The sequence below is a fragment of the Heterodontus francisci genome, chromosome 4 (genome assembly GCF_036365525.1).
Source record: "Heterodontus francisci isolate sHetFra1 chromosome 4, sHetFra1.hap1, whole genome shotgun sequence".
Lineage (NCBI taxonomy): Eukaryota > Metazoa > Chordata > Chondrichthyes > Heterodontiformes > Heterodontidae > Heterodontus > Heterodontus francisci.
The window spans coordinates 113,359,267-113,376,781 of NC_090374.1; the positions used below are offsets into that span (position 1 = coordinate 113,359,267).

The following is a 17,515-nucleotide window of genomic DNA, read 5'->3' on the forward strand; positions in this document are numbered from 1 at the left end:
TGCAGGGCAGGCAGGCCTTTAAAAATAACGGTCCGCCGAGATTGATGCTCCCACGCCATCATTGGAAGGGCCCCGTGCCTCCGGGATGTTAATTGGCTGGCTGCCGCGTGATTGCAGTCAACTGGCTGCATTTCTCTGGTGCGGCAACGATACCTGCTTTCAGGGCCACTGCCAAGACCCGTGCCACATGCACTAAATTCAGTCCAATGCCGTTAAGAGGGTGTCCAAAAGCATGGTCAAAGAAGCAAATTGCAATGCAAATCTTAAACGAAGATGATGGAGATGCAGAGGGGTTTAGTGATTGAATTCTAGAGTGTGCACCTCTTGCTGCAGAACACCTGGCTGCCAAGAATGGGACATTAGCGGTGGGGGTAGGGTGTGGTTTACAAGATTGGCTAGAATCAGAGGAAGATAGAGTTTGGGGGCAGGGGTTGGAGGAGGTACAGAGATGGGATTGGGAAAGATAATGGAGGGATTTAAACATAAGGATGAGAATTTTAAATTTGAGATGTTCGGGGACTGAGAGCAAATGTAGGTCAGTGATGGTGAGCAGAATTTGGTGCATAAGATATGTGCAAAAAGGTTTTGGATGAACTTATGGAGGGTAATGTGACAACATCTTCAGTGACTTACTGCATCATTACATATCAAATCTGAATATATTATCGCAGATGTAATGGTTGGATTATAACATTTCATTTATACATAGCACACTGCAAATATAACTGCTTTGATACATTCCTCGGAGACATGGAAAAAGAACTATATGCAAGTTTTATGATCAATTTCCATATCCCACTATATCACTTCATGCAAACATGCTATTGTGGACGTGTTAAATATAGAGTACTTTCTGGACAGGATATTGCTAAGCAGAGACAACAATTGTACTTTTAATGCCCTTTAGATAATAACTAAATAAACAGAGCATTTTTCTTGCCATCAAGGTCTTTCTATTAACTGGCTTTTCACTTCTTACTAATTATAAATTGATATTTTATACATTACAACCTCCAAGTGAATACAATACAGATAAATACTTGTCATTTCAGAGTTCCTCGGTGTCACCCTCAGCCAGTTTCAGAGCTGCAGAGAAGCACAAAAACTCAAATGACTACTCCACAGATAGTAAGAAGCAGAAGACTGATGATAAGGATTTAGCAAACCGTTATGTGAGTAACAAACAAAATGATAGGCATGTCATTGTGTTTTATCTAATTGTAACTAAACCTTGAATTATTCTCAATTATTTATCTGTAATTATATCCTTCCCCCACCCCACCACTTGTATTTTTATGAATTCCACTTTTCAACTTTTAAAACCATTCACTTAAGTGGGAAAAAGGCAAAGCAAGGCTGCTGAGTTATTTTGCTGCAGCATAGCTTTGTTTCAGTAGGCTGTTTAGTTGGGCCTTTCTGAAAGTGAGGAGTTATGTGCTGAATTATTAATGTGTGAAGAAAGGAAGAAGCATTCATATCAGCATTACATGGGAAATTGTAAAAACGTCCTCAAAGTGCACGCCTCCTGTTTGTGCCACCATTGCAACCCTCTGAGGCATTAGATCAGGAGTACGAGCTGCTAGTCCATACTTGTTAGACTATGATGTTTTGTATTTGATCTATGACTGCCTTGGTCCCAGAGGAGTGGGATGGAGAAAGGGTGGCTACTACAATGCAAAGTGAACCACAGCTATCCTCACTGCACCAGACATAACTCCTGTTCCTGGGTTGCTGTTTAAGCTTATATATTCCATTTCAGGCATCTATTGTATACATCAATCATAGGTCCAGCTCAGTCAGATACAGAATGCAGCTCCTTCCCCAACAATGTACCATGTCTCAATCCCAAGCTCAGAGGAGCATCCAACACTACAAACTGTGAAAGTTTTTCCATCGTGCAGTCTCATCTTGTGGGACCACATCAACTTTGGTTTGAGATTGGCCAAGTAAATTTGACCCAGAATAAATATCCCTTCTGTCTCCTGGCTGTGAGGATCCTACCAGAGTGAAAGGCTAGTGTTTAACCTGCACCTTCAGTTCCTCACTCTATAAGATTTCTGCTTTTGTATTATAACAGTCTGGCATGGCCACTATGAAGACTGCAGCATCACTAATTAAACTGCTGTAAAATGTTTATTGTTATGTAGCTAGCCCTTAACCACGCATAGGTTGACAACCCAATTACTACAATATTTTTAAACAGCTGTCTGAACTCAGTTAAAGTTAATGTGTATTCACATTTATATATATTCACAAATAATATAAAATGTATTATTTGTTCCTATACATATATAGGATAGCGATGGAGAGAAGAGCGATGACAACTTGGTGGTGGATGTCTCCAATGAGGTTTGTAGTGGTTTGTTTTAAGAATCTTGAATGCAATGACTTAATTGGTGTTGGCAATTAACACTGACGTACCATTAATATTGTACAGCAGAGTCTTTCTTGGCTCATTGTTGATCTTTCAATCAGGTGTCAGCTTAAGCTCCTAGAATCTAATTTAATTAGCTAAATGCCTATCAAAATTGAAATTTGACATGAAAAAGCCTCTAAGTGTAACTGAAGATATAACCATCTACAAATTTTTAGGAAATTTAAAAGCAAGTTTGAAAACTGTGAATATTTAGCTTTGGCTGTATGTGAGCCACCATAAAATGGCTATGTATTGTTTGTCATTATCTGTAAATATGAAGAAAAAAATGCACATCAGGGAATGATTATAGGGCAATAATATGCTGGGCATAAAAAGAACAGGATAAAATATATGGTTCAGAATTTAATTGGATATAGGTTGAGGTGACCAGTGTCCTTGCAAAAAAGGCAAACATGCCTTCCGAATTGCTTTCTGTACTTGCATGCTAACTTTCTGTCTTCGTTTTACGAGTACATCCAAGTGTCTCTCTCTCTCTGAACATAAACATTTAAAAGTTTCATGCCTTTTAAAAAAAATTCTGCTTTTCTGTTCTTATTACCAAAGTAATTAACCTCACCCTTCCCCACATTATACACCATCTGTCACCTTGTTGTCCACTCACTTAACCTGTCTATATCGCTTTGTAATCTCGTTGTGTCCTCCTCCACAGCTTACATTTCCAACTAACTTTGTATCATCAGCAAACTTGGATACATTACTCTTGCTCTCTTGTCTAAGTCATTAATACAGATTTTAAATAGCTGAGACCCCAACACTGATCCTGACAGCACTCCACTAATTACAGCCTGCCAAACTGAAAATGTTCCGTTTAACCCTACTCTCTGTTTCTTGTCCATTAACCATTCCTCCATCCATGCCAATATGTTGTCCCCAATTTCATGGGCCCCTATCTTGCGTATTAACCCTTTGTGTCGTACCTTATTGAATGCTTTTTGGAAATCCAAGTATGCCGTATCTACTGGCTCCACTTTATCCACTCCTACTCGTTACATCCTGAAAAAACTCAAATAAATTTGTCAAACATTTCCCTTTCATAGAACCATGTTGACTTTGTCTGATCACATAATGATTTTCTCAGTGCCTTGTGTCACAATCCTTTTTATTTCTCCTCGGGAAATATTGCGGTGTGCCTTTATGGCTGTAAGAGATCAGTACTTCTTTAAGGCAGCGAGCTCCAGGGACTGTAAGCAAAAGTGCATTCTGGTTGCTTAGCTACAACCATACAGAGAGGGAGAACAGAACATACAATGTATCCATTTTTGATTTTGAAAACTGGCTAACTGGTTTGTTCAGAGTCAGACAGGCCTGCACCTGAAGGGAGATGAGAGCTCTCTGAGACACAATTTAAACTGAAGGAAGACACGTTAGTTTATTATTCTCTCTCAAAATTCTAAATTTAGCTTAATTCCTTAAAAGAAAACAACAAATTATTGATCCGTTGTGTTCATCACTGGAAAGAAGAAAAGTTTGATGCTTCAAATGCTGAACTGAACTGCTGAATTCATATCTCTGAAAGGACCCTTTCTTCATCAAGCCTTGGAAGACTGCAAGTGAACTTTGTATCAGAGGCGTTCGTCAGGAAGCATAATCTGCAAAGACTTTATTATTTCAATTTTTTCGGGCAGCTAATTAAACATCAAACTACCGTTAGTTTGGATATATGTATGCCAATACGGGGTTAAATTCTTTAAATAAGTTCTCCGGTCTTTAGATATTGGTTTATCTTAGTAGTGTTTAAGATTTTAGGGTTTTTTTATAAATAGTTAATTTGTTGATATCTAAAGATACCTTGTTTGGTTCACTTAATTCTAGATTGTTTCAATTCGGCTGCTGCTTTCTTTGATTTGGAAAGCTTAAAGATATGTATCATGTGACCTGTGGAGTGGCGAGACTGAATAGACAGTGCATTGTTCCCACCGCAATCAGAATCATATATTTTGATTGAGGGCTTTGTTCTGAGCGATTGTACCATAACACTTGTTTAAAGTTTTCTTAATAATAGATTCCAGCATTTTCCCGACAACTGACATCAGGCTAACTTGCCCTGAGGTCCCTATTTTCTCTCTTTCTCCTTTCTTGAATAGCGGTGCTACATTTGCTAATTTCCAATCCGCTGAGACCGTTATAGAATCTCGATATTTTAAAAAATCATAACTAGTGCATTCTCTATCTCTGCAGCTACCTCATTTGCAAGAGGATTTGAGTACAGGAGCAAGGATGACTTTCTGCAGTTATACAGGGCCTTGGTGAGACCACATCTAGAGTATTGTGTGCAGTTTTGGTCTCTTTATCTGAGGAAGGATGTTCCTGCCATGGAGGGAGTGCAAAGAAGATTTACTAGGCTGATTCCTGGGATGGCAGGATTGACATATGAGGAGAGATTGGATTGACTAGGCCTATATTCACTAGAGTTTAGAAGAATGAGAGGGGATCTCATAGAAACCTATAAAATTCTAACAGGACTAGACAGGCTAGATGCAGGGAGGATGTTCCCGATGGGGAGTCCCGAACCAGGGGTCACAGTCTCAGGATACGGGATATGCCATTTAGAACTGAGATGAGGATAAATATCTTCACTCAGAGGGTGGTGAACCTGTGGAATTCTCTGCCGCAGAAGGCAGTGAGGCCAAGTCATTAAATATAATCAAGAAGGAGATATAAATATTTCTTAGTGCCAAAGGGATCAAGGGATATGGGAAGAAAGCGGGAGCAGGGTACTGAATTAGACGATCAGCCATGATCTTTTTTGAATGACGGAGCAGGCCGAAGGGCCAAATGGCCGAATCCTGCTCCAATATTCTATGTTTCTATTTAGAACCCTAGGATGTAGGCCATCAGGGCCTGGGGATTTGTCAACTTTTACGTTACATAGGATTACACAGGATATACAACACAGAAACAGGCCATTCGGCCCAACTAATCTATGTCGGCGGTTGTGCTCTACCTGAGCCTCCTCCCAACTTTCCTCATCTAAATCTATCATTGTAACCCTATTCAATCCTCCCTCATATGCCTGTCTAGCTTTCCCTTAAATGCATCTATTCACTTCAACCGCTCCCTGTGGGAGCAAGTTCCACATTCTTACCACTTTTTGGGTAAATATGTTTCTTCTGAATTCCCTATTGGATTTCTTGGTGACCATCTTACATTGATGGCCTCTAGTTATGCTCTTCCCTGCAAGTGAAAACACTCTCCTGTATCCACTCTTATCATAACCTTTCATAATTTTAAAGACTTCTATTAGGTCACCTCTTTGCCTTTTTTCAAGAGAAAAGAGACCCAACCTGTTCATCCTTTCCTGATATGCATGCCCACACATCTCTGGTATCATCCTTGTAAATCTTCTCTACATTTTCTCCAGTGCCCCTATATCCTTTTTATAATATGGTGACCAGAACTGCATGTAGTGCTTTCAGTGTGGTCTAATCAAGGTTTGATATAGGCTTTGCATAACTTCCCTACTTTTCAATTCTGTTCCTTCATAAATACAGCCTAGTGCTTGGTTTTCTTTTCATTTAATGGCCTTGCTAATCTGTGACGCAACTTTTAGTGATTGGTCTATTTGTACTCCAAGATCCCTTTGTTCCTCTGCCCCTGTCGTGCAGGCCCCCACCTGCCAAGAATGAGGCACACATTATTTCGCCACATTCACATTAAAACTTAAAATTGCTGCTGGGAAGAAAAGAGGGCCTATCACAAGGAATTGCCAGGCCCATCGCCAGAAAAACCTTTTTTGCTAACTGGCAGACAGTGTTGGAACAAAAGACCCAGTCCCTGCTTCTCCGATACACAGAAGACCTGGTCAGACCAGTTTAGTCACATGACTAATGGCTGTTTGAATTTGAACTTGCCACAGAGTGTTTGAAAGGCAGAAAGCTGTTTGCTCCTGGACTGAAAGGACCTCTGTCCTGTCTGCTCCTATCATTTTCTCACGGAACTGAACATCCATTGAAGACACATGAACCCCAAAGAGAAAAGTCTCCTAAGGTGAAGAAGGTTTAGGAGGAAAACAGGGCGCCAACGAAAAGCAAGATTACCCACAATCAAGGACTACAGAGAGCTCAAAGCACAGTAAAAAACCTTCTTCAGAGATTGCCTGAAACTTTTTTACTTTATTTTTCTTCTCTTTTCTGTTTCCGTATGCATGCTAGTATGGGGGCGTGGCTTGTATCCGTAGGCGTTAACCGAATTAGAGTTTAAAGTTTAATAAATTTCACTTTTCTTCTTTAAACCTGAGAAAACCTGGTTGTGCTCATTTCTTTGCCTTATAATTGGAAAGTGATGAACAAGGATTCACCAAGGGGGAGCTGAAAACACAATGTGTTTAAAAATTGAACCCTGTTACAATAAGACCAGATGAAGACAGTAAAACACCCCTAGTTACCTTCCTCACCGGGTGGTAACAGCCCCACCTAGATTTGCACCTTCCAAATAGTAAGTGACCCTCTTATTCTTCCTACCAAAATGTACTACCTCACATTTTTCTGAGTTGAACTTTATTTGCCAGCTATTTGCCCTTTCTGCAAGTATATTAATGTACTCCTCAGAATTGACCATCCCCTCAATTTAGTTTCATCTGCAAATTTAGAAATTGTGTTTTTAATTCCAAAAGTTCAAATTGTTAATGTAAATTGTGAAAAACAGCACTGATCCTTGTAGAATATCACTTTCCATCCTCTGCCACTCTGAATAACTACCCTTTACTACCACTGTTTGCTTTCTGTCTTGAAGCCAGCTAGCAATCCATTCTGCCACTTTCCCCTGACTCCACATTAGATTAGAGATACAGCACTGAAACAGGCCCTTCGGCCCACCGAGTCCGTGCCGAACACCAACCACCCATTTATACTAATCCTACACTAATCCCATATTCCTACCAAACATCCCCACCTGTCCCTATATTTCCCTACCACCTACCTATACTAGTGACAATTTATAATGGCCAATTTACCTATCAACCTGCAAGTCTTTTGGCTTGCGGGAGGAAACCGGAGCACCCGGAGAAAACCCACGCAGACACAGGGAGAACTTGCAAACTCCACACAGGCAGTACCCGGAATCGAACCCGGGTCCCTGGAGCTGTGAGACTGCGGTGCTAACCACTGCGCCACTGTGCCGCCCAACTCTGACTTTATTCATTAATCTATTATGGAGCACCTTATTGAAGGCCTTTTTGAAAATCCAGATAAATTACATCTATTACATTGCCACTGTCTACTTTCTCTGTTACCTCCTCAAAAATTCAATAAGGTTGGTCAAGCGAGATTTTCCCTTTTGAAATCCATGCTGACTATCCATTATTATATTTTTCTTTTCAGATGTTCTTCTGTTCTTTCCTTTAGTTTTAGTTTTAGTTTAGAGATACAGTACTGAAACAGGCCCTTTGGCCCACCAAGTCTGTGCCGACCATCAACCACCCATTTATACTAATCCTACACTAATCCCATATTCCTACCACATCCCCACCTGTCCCTACATTTCCCTACCACCTACCTATACTAGTGGCAATTTATAATGGCCAATTTACCTACCAACCTGCAAGTCTTTTGACTTGTGGGAGGAAACCGGAGCACCCGGAGAAAACCCACACAGACACAGGGAGAACTTGCAAACTCCACACAGGCAGTACCCAGAATTGAACCCAGGTCGCTGGAGCTGTGAGGCTGTGGTGCTAACCACTGCTCCACTGTGCCGCAGATTCCTTTTTTTTTCTATCACCAATGTTAAGCTGACTGGTCATTATTCCCTGGGCATGTTCTGTCTTACTTTGTAACTACAGAAGTTACATTAGCTATCCACCAGTCCTCTGGCACTACACCTAGTTCTAACAAATTATTAAAAATGTGTAGTCATGCCTCATCTATCTCTTCCCTAGATTCTTTTAAAATGCGTGGATGCAATCCATCCAGACCAGGGGGCTTTATCCTCTTTGAGTTTGATTAGTTTATTCAATGCATCACTTTTTTTTATTTTAAATGCACTTATCTCATTACTCATCTCATCATTCAATGTTGTATCTAACTGTTCTATCTCCTGGTAAATAACGAAGTGAAATAATTATTTAATATTTCTGTCATCTCTCTTATCATTACCTGTGGTATTATCCTGTCTATCCGTTAATGGTCCTATTCCCATCCTAGCCATTTTTAAAAATTGATCCACCTGTACAATATTTTACTATTTTGTTTTATGTTCCTTGATACTTTAATTGCATAGTACTTCTTTGTTCTCCTAATTGTTTTTATTTGACTTCTCTCCTAATCTCTTCATATTCTCTCTTCTGAACTCCTCTGCTGTCTCTGTACTCAATGTATGCCTCTTTCCTAATGCTTAATTGTTCCCTTATGTCTTTATTCATCCATGGAGTCTCACTAGTGTTTAGTTTGTTCTTTCCTTTTCATGAATATATTTTTCCTACACTCTGTTGAACATTGTTTTAAATGTTTCCTATTGTTGGTCTACATAATTTTTTGCTTATATTGTTACCAATTTTATTTTCCCAAGTTCTATTTTCAGCCCCTCAAAATCTAAGCTTTTCTCCAAACATTAACCTGGTTTTGGTCATACTTGTCTTTCTCTATTATCATCTTGAAGCTTATTATATTATGCTCACTATTGCGTAGATGTCACCTTACTTTTACTGCTCTGGTACATTCCACATTACTAGATCCAATAGTGAATCTTCCCTGTTGGGCTTTTTACATATATGCATTGACGGAACTCCATTCCCTTATCCCTTTTACCTACCTCTTCTGTTCAATTAATATCAGGGTAGTTGAAATTCCTTCAAATTTATTACTCTGTTTTTTTTACTCAATTCCCTAATTTGTTTGTATATTTCTTCCTCCACTTCCCTCCCACTATTAGGTGGTCCGTAGACCACACCTATTAGTGTGATTGATTATTTATTATCTTTTATCTTTATCCATATGAATTCTATTTTTGTCTTGTTAATAGCTGCATCCTTTTTTTCCACTGCCATTATGTTATCCCTAATAAGTACAGCTACTTCACCTCCCCTTTATCCCTCTCGATCTTTCCTAAATTGGTTATACCCTCTAAGATTTAATTCCCAGTCCTGATTTTTCTGTATTTATGTCTCAGTAATCTCTACCATGTCTGGTTCCTCCCAAAGCATGATTGCCTCGAGCCCCCCTGTTTTATTACAGACACTGTGCGCATTGCTATTGGACATTTGAATTCACTTTTAATTGGATTTCCTTTCACTTTATGTTTATCCATCTTTTTAAACTCCTGTTCTAAAACTCTATTTATTCCCTTGCCATCAATGTCCACCCTTAGTTTATTCTTTCCTATGCTCTCCTTGCCTATTTTGTTTACATTTAGGCTGCTTACATTTCTTGTAGATCCCTCCTCCCATCTTACTAGTTTAAAGCCTTTGCCATTTTGTTTTAGTCCCTTAAGTTTCTCTGATACTTTTTCTCTGCTGATACTAATTACTAAGTTCTTCACTCTTATTAACCCCTTAGCTACCCTCTATTTCTGGCATGTAATTTGTGTCTTCTACTGTGAAGACAAACACCAAATATTTGTTCAAGTGATCACTTTTTCTCAGAGGATCAATTACTATGAGATTATCAATTGACCTTGACAACACTAGATCTAAAATAGCTTAGTCCCTAGTGGTTCCACAATGTTCCAGGAAGTTGTTGCAAAAGCCTTCTACAAACTCATCTTCTAGACTACATTTGCCAATTTGATTTGTCCAGTCTATGTGAAGATTAAAGTTCCCCATGAACATTATGTTGCTGCATTAATATCCTAGAATTCCTTAACTAACATCATTATGGGAACACAATCAGCACAAAAACATAGTGGTTCAAGGTGAAATCACACCAAATAAATGCTTTTCCAGTGTTGCCCATATCTCAAGACACTTTTTTTAAAATCACTCCAGGGTATCTATTATAATTTATACAGTGATTTTTGTGTTGGCCTATCTTTGTTATTTTCTTCTGTTATTTACTTGCTGTGCAGGCAATCAAGGCCAGTTCTGTATTGGTCTAGAGTATTGATGTTTGATTTTCATACACTGAGCCTAACCAATTTGCTATAATCACTACATGCTTAATATGGTCAGTTTATATTATAACTTTTTACTTGTAAATATAGCTTTGTCTTTTTTTTACTATTTTGGAATGGTGCTCATTCAAAAATATTGTGTTCCTTTTTTCAGGATCCCACCTCACCACGAGGTAGCCCACCCCACTCACCGCGGGAAAATGGCTTAGATAAATCTCGCCTGTTGAGAAAGGATGCACCTATAAGCCCAGCTTCCATTGCTTCCTCCAGCAGCACTCCTTCCTCAAAGTCCAAAGAAATCAGTCTTGTGAGTGTTGTGTATATGTTTCTATGTGAACTCTTCAATAGAAATCATGGGTGCTAACAAAGGCTCTTCTAATTCATTAAAAATGTGTTTTTCACTGCAGTCCTCTTGACAGTTAAGTCAGCCCTACTCTAATGTTTGTCTTAATGGTGCTCCCTGCTCCTGCTCTATGGCACGGTACCAAGTGGTAAAACTTGGCGACATTTTTTTCTGCAGAAGAGGGGTTAGTGAACTTCTGTAGTAAATAAAATAGATGATCTTTGGCAAAAAGCAAAAATTGCAAATCTAAACCAGAAAGAAAACTGCTGGTTTTGTAGGTCACTCAGCATCTGTGGAAAGAACAAACTGATGTTTCAGATGTAGACCCTTCATCAGAAAAGCTCAAACAATTTGAAACCCAGGTCTCTGCATCTCATCTACTTATATCATACTCTATAAGGTTGTAATTTGCTCAGGCTGGAAAGTACTTGAATTCGACTTTAAAAAAAAATTGTACCTGTTGGTTTTTAGTCAGCAAATAGTTTGGTATTGTTGTCAACTGCAGCTGTTAATCTCAGCTGTTAGTAACATTGCGAACATTTGAGATTGATTGTTGGCTATCATTGCAATGCTAATCATATCATAGAAAGTTTATGGCACAGAAAGAGGCCACTTGGCCCATTGTGTCTGTGCCGGCCGAAAAATGAGCCACCCAGCCTAATCCCACATTCCAGCATTTGGTCCGTAGCCCTGCAGGTTACAGCACTAGAGCTGCATATCCAGACACCTTTCAAATGAGTTGAGGGTTTCTGCCTCTACAACCTTTACAGGCACTGAGTTCCAGACCGCTACAACCCTCTGGGTGAAAAAACTTTTCCTCATTTTCCCTCTATTCTTTCTACCAATCACTTTAAATCTATGCTCCCTAGTCACAGACCTCTCAGCTTAGGTAAATAGGCCCTTCCTATCCACTCTATCCAGGCCCCTCACAATTTTGTACATCTCAGTCAAATCTCCCCTCTGTTTCAAGGAGAACAATCCCTAACAATATAGAGTAAGTGAATCTTTGTGGCATAACTTTGTAGTTGCAGTATTGACAATGCAGTTTTTTGTTTATTTGCAGAACGAGAAATCTACTACTCCAGTGTCAAAGTCCAACACTCCAACTCCACGATCAGATGCTCCAACTCCAGGAAATAATTCCACTCCAGGATTGAGGCCGGTCCCTGGAAAACCACCAGGAATTGATCCATTAGGTAGCTAAATGTTTCACAATAAACGGTTGTCTTTGTATAGCTTTCTAATATCATCTTTGTTGTTATGAATTTTTGTTCTAATGTTGCAGGAATCCATTTTTAATTTCACAGTTTTACAGTTGCAAAAATCATGATACAATTGTTCCATGGAAAATATCTTTACAGGAAGCAAACCGCAAAACGTAGCAGTATGTAGTCCTTTACTTTTTTTTTCCCTTCCTCTGGATTTCGTAGATTGAACGATAAAATGTGCAGCTGAGATGAACTAAAAGCGTTTGCAGGTATTTGGAACTTGCAGTCACTGATAACGGACTTTGTTAATTTACAGGCTTGAGAACTCCTATGGCAGTGCCGTGCCCTTACCCTGCTCCTTTTGGAATTGTGCCCCATGCTGGTATGAATGGAGACCTAACGAGTCCAGGGGCATATGCAGGTTTGCATAATATCTCCCCCCAGATGAGTGCAGCAGCAGCTGCTGCAGCAGCGGCAGCTGCTTACGGCCGAACTCCAGTGGTGAGTGAGTTCAGCAGGCTTTTAACCTTGATTTGACTAAGCTATTTTCTTTTTGTCAATAAGAAGAATGTTTATTTGAATTTGAGCCAGGAAAAAAGTTTAATGTCTGTCTGTAGATACTACTGTCGTAATTAGGAAAAGGCAAAAATAGTTGGCAATTGAAGCTTTTTTTTATTTGTTTGTGGGATGTGGGTGTTGCTGGCTAAGCCAGCATTTATTGCCCTTCCTTAATTGCACTTAAGAAGATGCTGGTAAGCTGCCTTCTTGAACCGCTGCAGTCCTTGGGGTGTAGGTACACCAACAGTGCTGTTAGGAAGGGAGTTCCAGGATTTTGACGCAGAGACAGTGAAGGAACGGCGATATAGTTTCAAATAAGGATGGTGTGTGGCTTGGAGGGGAACTTGCATGTGGTGGTTTTGCCATGCATCTGCTGCCCTTGTCCTTCTAGGTGGTAGAGGTCATGGGCTTGGAAGGTGCTGCTGAAGGAGCTTTAGTGAGTTGCTGCAGTGCATCTTTGTGCTTTTTGATTAAATGCTTAGAGGTAATTTTTTTTAAAATGTAGGTTTACTTTTTTTGAGTGACAATTCAAATATGATTTAATTCTGGTGATTTTTAGGTTGGATTTGATCCACATCACATACGTGTACCTGGAATACCGCCAAACTTAAGTGGCATTCCTGGAGGAAAACCGTAAGTCTATAATAATCATTCTGCTTGTTACCAATGAGGCATGAGAAAAATAATTTAATGTTCCAGAGAAGAAGAGGTAAATGGAAATAATAAAGCTGCAGAGGGATGAATTTTCTGATTCGGCTAGAGTTCTACCTGCTGCATGGTAATACAGTCTGTTTAGGTGCTGAATGTTATGAAATGTAAAAAAGCAAAGGCAATACTGATGCCATTCCACTGTCCTGCTCTGTCCCTCCACACTGCATTGGTGAGCCAGGTTATAAACTATTGCTTGGTTGTGTTTTTGCTGCTGGTATTTTCAAATTTGGGAGGAGATACTGGAAGTTTTGCTAGCATGGTACCAAAGTTAGAACATAGAGTCATCTTTACTTAGAATTTTATTGAATGGCATATATTTGAGGCATCTGTTGTGATTACCATGCAGTGTACTTGAAGTTACCATTTTAACTATTCCAAATACTAATGACATCTTTATATGTTGGCATACTGAGGTGGAAATGTCTTTGTATAGTTGGTATGGTTGCTGAGGGCACATGGACCAGAACCGTGACAGGGTTCCCCTTGTCCTCACTTTTCATCCCACCAGCCTCCATAACCAAAGGATCATCCTCCGCCATTTTCGTCACCTCCAGCGTGATGCCACTACCAGTCGCATCTTCCCCTCCCTTCCCCTGTCAGCATTCCGAAGGGATCGTTCCCTCCGCGACACCCTGGTCCACTCCTCCATTACCCCCACCACCTCGTCCCCGTCCCAGGGCACCTTCCCCTGCAATCGCAGGAGGTGTAATACCTGCCCATTTACCTCCTCTCTCCTCACTATCCCAGGCCCGAAACACTCCTTTCAGGTGAAGCAGCGATTTACTTGTACTTCTTTCAATGTCGTATACTGTATTCACTGCTCACAGTGTGGTCTCCTCTACATTGGGGAGACCAAGCGCAGACTGGGTGACCACTTTGCGGAACATCTCCGCTCAATCCGCAAGCAGGACCCTGAGCTTCCGGTTGCTTGCCATTTCAACACTCCCCCCCCCACCCCCTGCTCTCATGCTCACATCTCTGTCCTGGGATTGCTGCAGTGTTCCAGTGAACATCAACGCAAGCTCGAGGAACAGCATCTCATCTACCGATTAGGCACACTACAGCCTGCCGGACTGAACACTGAGTTCAATAATTTCAGAGCGTGACAGCCCCCCATTTTACTTTCATTTTTAGTTATTTTTTCTTCCTTTTTTTTACAATCTTTTTTTGCATTTATTTCATTTCATCTTAGTTTGTTCAGTTTGCTTACCCACTGTTTTTTTCAGGTTTTTTTTTAGGTTTGCACTTGCTGCTGTTCAATATTCAGTGTATTCACACCTAATCTGTACTAATGCTTTGTCTTTCAACACACCATTAACATATTGTTTGCCTTTGCTCCGTGACCTTTTGGTCAGCTATGTGGCCTGGTCCAATCTGCACCTTCTCCTTTGTTATCTCTTGCCCCACCCCCACCTCACCTGCTTATAATCTGTGACTTTTCTAATATTTGTCAGTTCCGAAGAAGGGTCACTGACCCGAAACGTTAACTCTGCTTCTCTTTCCACAGATGCTGCCAGACCTGCTGAGTGATTCCAGCATTTCTTGTTTTTGTTTCAGATTTCCAGCATCCGCAGTATTTTGCTTTTATTATTATGGACCATTTAAATGGCTGGCTGGCATAATCCAGGCTGCCCTACATCAGTCCTTCCAGCACATTAAAAGCAAATGCCTAGTATAACAGGTGCAGAAACTCTGAGGCTTTGGGACAACTGCTGCTGGAAGGCATTAACTGGAGGCTGGGTATAAGATCATGCACTTGCACATCCAGGGATCATATCTACCATGATTGTAATGTCACTGAAGTTTTGCATCTCCCAATTATGAATGCTGTTCATTAAGGAATGCAACAGTCAGGAGGATGGCAGCACTGCACTTGTATGCCTTATAGTGAGTTGTACTACTCATTACGTTGCTCATGAGGTGCTCTTGGTACTTGGTGTCCACCTAATGAGGGCAAAAACCTGCACTTGTCAGTTGTTGGATGACCAAGTAGTGACTGACTTCCTTGAGGGATAGGTGAGGGAGGTATCAGTGGAGTTGAGGTGGTTTCAAAATGAAACTTCAATATCTAAACCAGACAGGTATATAGTACTCCAGGGCACTATTCATGATTCACCCATATAACCTGGTTCACTGCAGTGTGGAGGGGAAGACCTGTCACTGTGGGGCCAGTATTTTTCACATACAGTTCCAGATAACCCCGTAAGTTTCAATGAGTAGAGTGGTCCCTGGAACTAATTTTTGTGACCCACCACTAAATGCTGTTAGCTGGTTAAACTCCAGCAACACCCTGTTCACACTTCCTGGTCCCTCAGTCTTGCCTCTACTCACCTGTATTTTAGCTCTTTGGACTTTGGTAAGCATTCCTATATGGATGGAGATGCACTCTGCTAGTCAGGCAGAAACAGTACAGGCGAATGTAGATTTCCTGAAAGTTTGGCTTGGAAACTCTTAAACAAGGTGATGGTTTCTGTGCCTATTAAGCAACTCACAGCAATAAAAATGGAAAACCTATCTCAAACATTTCAATTCTGGATTAAACCTTCTGATCAGATATCACTTAATTTCAGTTCAGGCCATGCTAATGTATTACAGAATGTTGGCTTTATTGGAACACTTTTGTCATAAAAATAGAGTAACAGAAATAATGTGCTGACTGCTGTAGTGATTTCCTAATCAGCACTTTCCTTCTTTGTGAATAGTGCTTATTCATTTCATGTAAGTGCTGATGGACAGATGCAACCCGTGCCTTTCCCTCCTGATGCCCTGATTGGACCGGGAATTCCAAGACATGCTCGGCAAATGAACTCTCTGAGCCATGGTGAGGTTGTGTGTGCAGTGACCATCAGCAACCCTACAAGACATGTATACACTGGTGGGAAGGGATGTGTGAAGGTCTGGGATATTAGTCACCCTGGGAACAAGAGCCCTGTCTCTCAACTCGACTGCCTGGTAAGAGGATTGTCAGGAAAATAACATATCTGGATGGGGGAGGAATTTGGAAATGCGTACTTTGCATCAAAATATATATGTCATTCAGGAAAGGAAAGTTTTGTGTTGTCTGTTGAACTGGAGATTAAAATCCTTAAATGTTGCATCTAGTGATAGCATGCAAGTACTATTCAAATTGCCTGTTATACTGAATTGCTTGTGTTTCTATTGTTAAAGCTCACCAGGGAAACTGGGGTGGAAAATAAATCCCAATATATAGATTAATGTGTACTTTCATGTAAAAGTCAACAAAAATGCAAAATAATTTTTTTGTTTACATTGATTTGTAAAATTTGAGTTTTGTAAAGACAAGCATCCTGTTATAATATGCATTTTGACGGTGAAGACGGACATGGTTGCAAAAGTCTCCATGACTCTAATTCACTGGTAATATATAGCATTACCTCCCAGTATTAAAGTTGATTTGTAATTCTGCAAATCCTTTGGTGTGGTCATTAGTGCAAAAGACACAGGTATCCATCATGACAAGACATACCTTGACAATTACCGCAGAATTTTTCAATTGCTGCATGTGGTATGATTGCAACCTTAATACCACAATTTACACAAGGAGTCCTAGAGGCAGTTAAAATACTTTTATTTGGTTATCAATCACTTGCTGCAACAAACCACTTGTCCGGAGCATGGCATCTGCTGCAGATATCCAATTGGACCCTGATCGGAATCATCCTCCCACCTTGGGTGAGCAACTGTTTTTACTTGGATTATGTCTATTTTCATGCACTTTTAGTGCCATAAAGTACCAAAGATACTCTAAATCCACGTTCCTAAATTTCATGAGACTGTCTCATTGGCCAAGAACTCACTTTCAAGAAAAACAGGTCCTGCCTCCTTCAGACAGCTGCTATCAATTAAACTAAAGTAGGATATTGTTCATCCCTGATTCCTTGGCAGGTTAACAACTGACCAACATAAATATGTTGTGTGAACAAAGTGAAGGCCAACTTGGCAATTTATCAATCAGATTTTTTTTGTCTCCAGTATCAGCTTTGTTTCTGTCGTAGTACTGTTCAATCTGAGTCAGAAGGTTTTTGGGTCCAAGTCCCATTCTAGAGACTTGAGCACTTAATCTAGGTTAATATTTCAGTGCAGTACTCTGGGAGTTGTGAAGTATTGGAGGTTTCTCAGATGAGATGTTGAACCAAGATTTCCCCATCCAACCGTTCAGGTGGATGGAAGAAAAGTAGGGGCGTTTCCCTGGTG

At 40.3% G+C, this 17,515-nt stretch overlaps 1 protein-coding gene across 3 annotated transcripts in view; it reads left to right on the forward strand.

Annotated features, from left to right (window-relative positions):
- The window catches only part of LOC137369199 (transducin-like enhancer protein 4), a 208,273-nt gene that overhangs the window by 164,425 nt on the left and 26,333 nt on the right, over positions 1-17,515 (forward strand). For all 3 annotated transcript variants that reach the window (XM_068030007.1, XM_068030008.1, XM_068030009.1), the window contains 7 exons: positions 1,053-1,172; positions 2,296-2,349; positions 10,635-10,787; positions 11,887-12,019; positions 12,348-12,532; positions 13,149-13,222; positions 16,003-16,252. In XM_068030007.1, coding sequence (XP_067886108.1) covers positions 1,053-1,172; positions 2,296-2,349; positions 10,635-10,787; positions 11,887-12,019; positions 12,348-12,532; positions 13,149-13,222; positions 16,003-16,252 — 969 coding nt within the window. The remainder of the gene's footprint in view (positions 1-1,052; positions 1,173-2,295; positions 2,350-10,634; positions 10,788-11,886; positions 12,020-12,347; positions 12,533-13,148; positions 13,223-16,002; positions 16,253-17,515) is intronic.